Source organism: Magnolia sinica, chromosome 10, assembly GCF_029962835.1.
Source record: "Magnolia sinica isolate HGM2019 chromosome 10, MsV1, whole genome shotgun sequence".
NCBI lineage: Eukaryota > Viridiplantae > Streptophyta > Magnoliopsida > Magnoliales > Magnoliaceae > Magnolia > Magnolia sinica.
In genome coordinates, this window is record NC_080582.1 from 60,259,797 (window position 1) to 60,269,922 (window position 10,126).

General features: G+C 38.6%; 1 protein-coding gene across 1 annotated transcript in view; it reads right to left on the reverse strand.

Moving 5' to 3' along the window:
- Positions 1-9,450, reverse strand: part of LOC131216867 (condensin-1 complex subunit CAP-D2-like) — a 43,700-nt gene extending 34,250 nt beyond the window's left edge. Inside the window, exons 1-2 of the mRNA XM_058211466.1 lie at positions 8,899-9,450; positions 8,612-8,803 (exon numbers count right to left, since the gene is read on the reverse strand). Coding sequence (XP_058067449.1) covers positions 8,612-8,803; positions 8,899-9,252 — 546 coding nt within the window. The 5' untranslated portion in view covers positions 9,253-9,450. The remainder of the gene's footprint in view (positions 1-8,611; positions 8,804-8,898) is intronic.
- Positions 9,451-10,126: the final 676 nt, after the last annotated feature.

The window sequence follows — 10,126 nt, forward strand, 5'->3', positions numbered from 1 at the left end:
TGGTAGCCCACCATCATGTCCGTGAGAAATCCGTACAAAGACCCGAGTACCACCTCAGGTAGAAATCACTAAGGACCGAATCCTTTAGAAATTAGATGAAAATTAATTAAGTACTAAAATGAATTGATTGGCGAATGGCTCGAATCACTTTCTATATGAACTACAAGACTCAAAACCAGTAGAATCGCTAATTCTACGTTACCTAAAAACCTAGGATCAATCTAAAAACCCATTTGCTCTTGGGAGCATCTTGAAACTCCGTATCGGATCTGGACCACGCGTCGAAAGTCCGATTACCGCGAAACTATACGATTATGACTGCCTTATTGGGCTTGACAACCATCTCGGAAATCAAGTCCAAATAGCATCCAGAAACGCACAACTTGAGCCCAGAGCGAAGTGTGTGAGAAACACGAATATCTTTAGAAAATGAACTCAAACTTAAGTAATTTGGGCCGTTCACTTGCAGGTCAAATTTAAGGTTTCAAACCATCAGATTCTAACCCAACTACATCCTCGGATCAGGGAAATTTCCATATACATGTCAATGCACTTGTGGCCCTGATCGAGAGACGATGACCATTGAACTGAAACTGGTCCTCCGCAGTCGATCTACAAACTTAATCGGACCAAAAACTTAACCTGACATAGATTCATTGTTATGGAACTTTCACCAGACCGTATGCAGGAAATGGACCTCTAGATGAGCTCCATTGGCCCGAAACAGCTACTCTTTAGCTATAACCTAAGTATACCATGGCCTTAGGGCCATTGACATCAGTTCTGGGCCTATATAAGGGCCTTAACCCACCTCTCTCTCATTCCATACGAATTCCCTAAACCCTAGGAGAGGGAAGAGAGAAAAGAGAAGGAAAGAGTGAGGATAAGTGAGAGAAAGTGAGGGATAGTTGTCGGGATTCGACCCCATCGCTCCACGTGCCGAATTATCCTACCTGTATCGCTATACCGGCGATTTCGACTCCGTTCTTGGATAAGAAATCCTAACCCTAATCTATGTTAGGTATCCAAATAGAGTAAATGGTGAAATAGTTAACCTATTTCATGCTATAGGTTGTCGTTGTGTCATAGACAAAGACGTAGTGTTCAAATTGAGTATAATATGAGTTTATGACGAAAGGTGCGAACTATAAACGTTTAGGTTATGGTTTTCAAGGCTTTCAATGTTAATTAATGATTTATGACTGACTTGATTGCTATCACATATGCTTAGATGTGATGTTTTCCACGTATTACATATATATACGAACTATGTTGAAATTAATGTGTTCCATGTGTTTGTTGAAATGTTTGTATGAATATGGAATTATGATTTGTGCTTGTCATGATTGTTGTTTGGGAATACATGATTGTTGTACGTGTGACAACTCCCTTGTGAAAGGATTTGCTATAATATACATTATAACTAATTTATTACATGTATGTTGATATGTGTAGTCTAAGTGTTTGATAAAATGCCCGAATGAGAAAATGCTTATTGAAATGTATTTAATGAGGGTGTTAAGATAGGATTCTCAATTACCTTATCTATAGCTACAGTTTCCTTCATGTAACCTAACTTACTACTACGTGATTTATGGATGAAATGCCTATGTATAATAACATGTGCACTATGTGTTTGTTGAAATGCTTAAATGTGGTTTATGTTTAATTTGGTTGTCATATGCTGCTTGGACTATCACATTTGGATGCCTATTGTGTTTGAGTATAATTGGGACTAGTACGTAGTCCATGCAATCGGTAACGGCTTACGATAAGTGGCCGAACTAGTTTCGTTACGACGGATACGTTCGATGAATTTGAGTCGTACGTAGATTATTGACAGTGGTTAGGCCACGAGGAGTGCGTATGCACTCCATGTCGATTAATTTAATGTGCGCTCGTACCAGTCAAGCTTGTCAAGTAACCCGATTGACCTAATGTATGTTCACCATATACGGACGCTACTATTTGAATCTAAGGTACCACTTACTAGTGAGAAACTCATTTAACCTTGGTACCACGATCCGCTAAGACTCATGAGCGGGGCATGATAGTGTATGGGACACCGTGGTCGAGCTGTTAGCCTATGTTGGGATGACGAGCCACCCCGTAGTGACCGGTGAGCAACCCAAACTCATGAGCCAAATATGGTGGTGTATGGGATACCGTATTCGAGCTGTCGGCCTATACTAAGGTGATGAGCCTCTCCCGTAGTGACCTTGAGTATAAAATAGGCCTATGATTAGGTGACGAGCCTCTCATAGTGGCTCGAGTGTGAATTAATCCTACGCCGAGGTGACGAACCTCCCATAGCGACCTATAGTGTAAACTTACGAACTTGCCTATCGTATGTGATTAACTAGGATTGACAACCCTAGATGGATCATTGTTTGGGTCAATGATATAAAGGAAAGTACCTTAGCTTCCCAAACTTGTTGTATGAATAGGTCTAATTAAGAACTTGGCTAATCACGCACATGCACCGCATTGCATGTGCCTTTGGCATTGGAGTTGAGTACAGTGGGAGTGTTACATGCACGACCGTGAGATGATATCGCAGAGGGAGTGTAGGTGAGGGTATACATCATTATCACATCTCATCCTTGCATTAACCAGAGTACTTAGGAATACTTGTTGTATTGCTTTATCATTACTGCTTGACTAAATTCATAACACGTTAACCTTTGCCTTATAACTCCACTGAGCCGATCACCCACTCCCACTCTGGGACGGTGTTTTAAAACACCAACCAGACTCTGTTGTGGTTTCAGGTGATTTTGAGGCTTACGAGGTGGAGCCTGACTTCTATGACGATGACGAGGAGTTCTCCTACCTGCAACTCTCTGGCGGGTCTATGTAGACTTGAAGTTACATCACCGAGGCTACAGGGATATGGATTAGATGACATTATACTTTATCATTTTGTATATTTTGGAACTAAACATGTAATTATTTAACCTGGTAACAAGTTCACACTCTGCAGACTTACAACAACTTATGTGTTTTATATATCTATCACAGTCTTCTGCTTGCGTAATCTAATTGTCTCTGGAGTATGATATGTTGATCTAGGGTAATCTCATTCATGTTTAATGCACTAATATGGATAACATTTAATCATCATTATGTTGCATAAGTGATGCGTTGGAACTCGGGAGCCGAGCTTCTGCTCGACCCCTGATTTTCAGGGCGTTACAAATGTAAAAAAAGGTGTTTTTTTTTTTCTTTTTCTTCCATTTCGTGGCTAAACACCTATACTGCAAATTGTGGTAGAGGTGCGTGGAGGTTATCAGTTCTCCTTTTCAATTCAATGCGGGTCATTTGATTCTCCTACTATAGGACACAAATGGAAAGGTTTACATTGTCTCATAGTAGATTTTTTTTTTGCTAGTTATGTTGTTTGTTGAAGATCCTGAAATTTGATATCGGTTACAGGGATTTGATTGAGCTAGACATACAGGAGAATGGGGTTGATGATCTTGGGGGCAGCTGGCTAAGTTGCTTCCCTGAAAGCTTCACATCTATGGATGCTTTCAAATTGTGGAATCAGATTCCAAAATAATTACTGATGTTATTTCAAATCCTTAGAACCAGCCCATACACCGTTCCAAAATTAAAAGCCTACCTACCGATTTGCAGCCCCAAAGAAATCACTAAAGAATAAACTGATGTATCGACTCACCAATAGAAAGTTTCCCTATGCAAGTAAGTTGTGTACTAATATCCCTTTTTATATTCAAGCCATTCCCTTGATTTATGCAAAACTAGGCTACTCAAAATTTATGGACAACTTCCATAGCCTTTGAACTGTTAGAACTAACATGTGTGGATTGGCAAAAGTGCAAATGCACTTGCCCTAAATAGTAGTGGTGAGGATCTACCACAGTATTGATAAAACTCTATAAAATAGGAAATAACTCAAATTATTCTCATAATATGTTGTGTACTCTCTTGGGGCTCAATACATAGTCATATGGTTGTGTATATAGCTGAACATGTATATACCCTTACCATTGTGTATATTCTGCCATATGAGGAATTTCCTGCATATACCCTTACCATTTGTATATTCTGCCATATAAGGAATATCCTGCATATATACCATCAACATGATTGTTTTATTTGTACACAGAGATAGACATGCTCTAGGGAGTAACATGAAGAAAATGTAGAATCAGTATATAAAGGACTTGGTGGTTTGATCCATCATTAGATTCCATTGGAGGGTTTACATTATTAGAGTTGCCCTTTGTGATTAACTGATAAAGTGACTAGTTTTGGCTCTTTCATGTTTCTAATATATACGCTCTTTTACCTGACATGGTTTAGGGTGTCTCTAATAGGGATGTATTGGAATGGGCTTCTTGTATATTCCTTTCTTTGGGTTGTAGCTTTTGCCCCATCTTGGCTTTTTTCTTTTTTCTTTTTTCCCCAATAAAATTACCATTGCCTTTATGCTTTAGGGGGTTTCATTGCAGAGTTTCAATTCTTTAATTCTGATTGTGGTTTATGTTGTCAGTTGTTTGTGAAATCTGTGTGTGTTTGTCTTTTCAGATTGGTGTGCAATTATTTGTCGACTTTAAAGCTTTATCCTAGTAAACAGAAGATGCCAACTCCCAAATCAGCATAGGGTAGTCATAGAACATGGAATGGTTGAGGATCGAGCTTGTGGGGCATGATATTTATTCATGAATTGTTTCATGCTTTTTAGGGAACTATATGGTCATGATCTATCATTTTTGGTTCTTTCATGGTTCCATATAGATATACCTGCAAGATGCTTGTCATTTGGTTCTTGATCGCCTCAGAGAATGAGATGGCGATGATCTGTCAATGCTAATATGGATTGTTATTTGTCTAAATTCACAACTTCGACTCTGTTCCTTTACTGCAATTATTGTGATCATTGTCTTTAGCTCCTCCCTGTCTGTGATGCAGACTTGTCTGTATCTTGTGATCGCCCATTGCACACCATGGACGGTCTAAATTTGTTGGGTCATAAAAGGAACTTGAGACTATGTCCCACCAACATGATCATGCCCCCCTTTAACTTGCATCCATACAATCTTGACCCATTTCCTTATGCTGCATGATAGCACAGAAAAGATAGCTGAATGGGATGAATCTTATAAGAAGTTCAAATCCATTGAAATGGCCAAAGCACGTCAAAGGTTTTGATCCATTGAAATGGCCCAAGCACGTCAAAGGTTTTGATCCATTGAAATGGCCCAAGCATGTCAAAGGTTTGGATCGATAGAAATGGGCCAAATAATATGAACAATTTGGATTATTTGTAAAGCTGAAGAGGGTCATACAAATTTTAGGGCATGGATAAACTTAACATATCCATTGCCATGGATCATGAAAAGCAACTTCAATCATATGATGAGTTAGGATCATGAAAAGCAGCTTCAATCGTATGATGAGTTTGGATCGCCGAATCATATGAACAATTTGGATCCACTTAATGGCCCATGCATGTCGATGTTTTTTATCCATCGAAATGGCCCATGTCAAAGGTTTGGATCACTAGAAATGGGCCAAATCATATGAATTTGGATTGTGGTAAAAAGAAACATGATTGTTTGAATTGTGTATAGAACTGAAGAGGGTCCTACAAAATTAACGATGTGGATAACTGAGAACCAACCTCATATATTATGAATAGATGGATCAACTTAACATATCCATTGGGATGGGTCATGGAAAGAGGCTTCAATCATATGATTAGTTTAGATCACTAACAGTAGCACAAATCATATGATGCATTTGGATCGTTGAATGGCCCGAATCATATAAGAAGTTCAAATCCGCTGAAATGGCCCAAGCACGTCAAAGGTTTTGATCCATTGAAATGGCCAAGCATGTCAAAGGTTTGGATCACTGGAAATGGGCCAAATCATATGAAGAGTTTAGATCATTAAAAAAAGAAACCCAACCTTATCGAGAATTTAGCTTACTCAATACAGTTCAAACATTTGAAACAGTTTGAAATTTATAAAATGAGCCCCCACATTGACAATTTCAAATTAGACCAAATTATAAAAATAGATTGGATCACTAGAAATGGCCCCCACATTGAAATTTAGCTTACTTTATGTTTTAGACAACAAGAAAAAAACCACTGTAGCCAACTCTTGTGCAAAGTCTCTAAAAGGAGAAAAGTCGCCATTGTACCTCCCAAGGGCCAAATCAATTCAACTAACTAGATTAATGAATATGGGCCAGAACATATTGATGGTTTGGGATAAAAAAAATTGAAATGCTATAATCCTCCAACCCAAAGGGTATGGGTCATTCAAAACAAGCGACACATATGAATGGCTAGGATCACTTAAAATGGCCCGAGAACATCAATGGCTTTTCTCACCAAAACTGAAAATGATACCAACCACTAGTACTACTTGAATCACTAACGACTTTGGGGCATGCAATGCACTACTTGATTTGCTAAGCACATGCCTCATTATATCAATGGTTTGGATCATGGTAAGGAAGCAATCTTATCAATGGTTTGGATCATGGTAATGAAGCAATCTTATCAATGGTTTGGATAATAGAAAACAAGTGCAATCATTTGAATGGTTTATAAAATTGATAGGGCCTTGAAATGTTAATAACGTAGATCATTGAGAACCAACCTTGATCATATGAATAACATCGATCAACTTAATAAATCGATTTGCTTGGTCCCCAAAAATAGCCTTAATCATAAGATGAGCCAGGATCACTAACTCATATGAACGGTTCATATCCACTAAAATGGTCCTCGTGAAATAGAATTTTGGATCACAAAAAAACGGACCCATTGTAGCTGAATCTTGTATCAATGTCTCTAAAAAGAAAAAAGAAAAAAAAAAAAAAACTCACCATTGTACATCCCCTAAGGGTCAAATCACCTCTAAGTAATTTGACCATTGAACACATACTTAAACATATCAATAGTATGGCATCCAATATTCGACATCTAGATTCCTCTTACCTCAGGGAATTTTGATGCATTTTGCATCCAATTACAGCTACAAAACATCTACATATTTGATTGTCAAGCACGTATCTCAATTTATCAATTTGTCAAACTTAGAAAAAATGGCTTCTACATCCAATCAACATATCTAATTATATCAAACTGATCTAGATCCAATCAAATGAAGGGTTTAGATCACTGAAAACAACCCCAAAATATTAAGTGTTGTATTAATGAATAGGGACCTAAGTATCAAAAGATGAACTTAATGGATTGGTGAAAAGATGCACAAGTATACCAACTGGGTTGGATCACTAAAACAAGGCCTCAACTAATGAAGGGTTTACATCACCGAAAAAAACTCAAGTCATATGAAGGGTATGGATCACATAAAACAAGACTAAGCATATAAATCGTTGAGATCACTTGAAATGGTTCAAGCACATCAAAGGTTTGTGCCACTGAAAATGAGCCCAATCATTAGCAAAATTTGAATCATTAATAACTTTTGGCTCATGCGATATTCACTAATAGATTCGTTAAGTGTATGCCTTAATACGAATGGTGTGGATCACTAAAATAGCTTGAATTATAAAATGGACCAACTATAGCCGATTCTTGAACCAAAGTCTCTAAAAATGGAAAATTCATCAGTGTACATCCCCCAAGAGTCGAATCACCTCAACCAACTAAGTTGGATCCAATAAGATGAAGGATTGACGAAATCAGGCCCGATCATTTAAATTGTTTGTAAAGTTAAAGAGGGCTCTACAACATTAACGGTATGGATCACTGAGAACTGATCTCTATAATATGTATAGTATATTAATATAGACTTAACATATCTATTGGCATGGGTCATTGAAAATAGCCTCAATCATATGATGATTTTGGATCAATAAAGAAGCGAAAATAAGATGAAGGATTGAATGAACTCAATTAACTAAACTAGAAGCAATAATGAAGGATCAATAAAAATAGGCCAGATCATTAAAATTGTTTGTAAAGTTAAAGAGGGGCTCAACAAAATTAGCAATGTTGATCACTGAGAATTGATCTCAATAATATGAATAATATACATTAAATTAACATATCCATCGGCATTGGTCATTGAAAGTAGCCTTAATCATATGATGAGTTTGGATCACTTAAAAAGCACAACTCAAGCATTCAGATCGCCAAATGAGCCAAATCATATGAACGGCTCAGATCCACTGAAATGGCCCAATCATGTCAAAGGTTTCTATCCATTGAAATGATCCTAATCAATATGTAATTACTGTAAAAATTTCGAATCCAAACAGCAACATCAGTGTATTTTGGTGGCAATTTGACATTCAGGCCATGTAAAAATGACATCATTTCAATTTACCACAGCAATTAGTGGTCAAATGCAGATGTTGTCAGGAGGCAAGTAAAGTAATTTGTAATTATTGCACATTTTCTTTACATTACCATGGTAATTGGTGAAAAATACTGGCCCTTAAGTGTGCAGAAATCAGCACTCTTAGTTCTTAGTCTAAGTGTCTAACTGTGCATGTCAAAGAATGCCAAAAGAACACCAATGCATAACTTCTATAGCAAAGTGAGTGAATCATATTGATGGAAGCAGCACCTGAAATTATGACAATCAAATGAACATACCGTGCTTGTAGAAATATCCCCCTTAGATACCAAGGAACCAACTATAAATTCTAGAGCTGCTAGATCGCCGATACTAGATTCTATAACAATGCTCAATAGATTTGCAGCAGTTTCTGTAGGGTTTCTACTCAAATAAATTCTGATGAATGCATCCTCAATAGCTGCATGGATAGACTTGTCCTGCGAAAATACCTACAGAAATCCAATGCAAACACACCCTTAAATGCTTGCCAAGATTCCTTTAGAAGTCTAGAAGAATTGTAACACAAATCTAAGAGGATGCTTACAAGTGGCAACATTTCCCGGAGACAGGCCTCAGAGCCATCAATTGGGAACTGTCTGCACCTCATCAGCAAAAGAATCGTGTTCTCAACATCAGTGGCAGAAGATGAAGCCAGCAGTTGGACCAGAGTCGTCATTGTGGAGGATATGCACTTTGAGAACCTTAAACATGTCTCAAGTGATGCAACCAAGGCCCTGGTCTGCTCCAGGTTCCCAAAATCCAACGTGGGAGAATCCTTGTTAACCCCATCTTCCACACCAGGCAAACAACTATCAGTAGCACTGTCTTGCTGCTTTGACTTCAGCCTGATAAACCTTTCCATCTGCTTCACACATCTCATTGTCTGAAGGTATCCCATCCAAAAAGGCTCTCAGAAGGTGCATTGGGTTCCATCTCTTCCAGTTTCTCCTTGTATTTCTCCAAGGGCGCTTCAAATGATGCAATGCAAAGTTGTGGACCAAACGAGTTATGCTCCAACATCGTGATGAGTAGATTCAATGCCGCTTTCCTCAGGAATGTGCTCTTATCCTCCAATCTCTCAGAAGCAACCGAAGCAACCTCGTTCCATAGACCAATTGAAACAGCATGTTCTTCGTATAGTTCTGCCCACACCTGAAGAACCTTACTCCTCGAATAGGCTGAAACATCCCAACACCGCTCTAGCAAGATGTCCAGCATAGCTTGCTTTCCACACTATTGGGTGGACCCGGCACTGGAATCACCATCTACATCCTTAAATGCCTTTGAAACCAACTTCCCTAAAACCCCAAAAATAGATGGAGAATACAGGTGGAGAGATGACCTGGTGGAGAATCGATTTCCCAGAGACCAATCAATAGATCAAATCAAAAGAATAGAGACAAAATACATCTATCTGCCCTAGAAATCCCTGAATCGCACATCAAAGAATAGGAGATTAAAGGACATTCGACCAGAGAGAGAGATGACCTGGTGGTTGTTGCCGGGGTTTGGCTGCCATGAAAATGCAGACTAACGAACCTGATCATATCATCATCTTCTCACCATCATCGCCATTATAGATAGGAGAGAGATCGAGGGTTTCATGGGGCGAGAGGAGACCGGTGAGAGAGGGAGGAGGGGGTTGGGTTCGCAACATGAGTTGAAACAAAATCGAATTTGTGGATTAGTTGCATTGCATCATTTGGGGAGAAGGAGATGGAAATTGAGGATTCGACGGAGAGGCGGATGATGTCGTCACATTCGTCGAATTC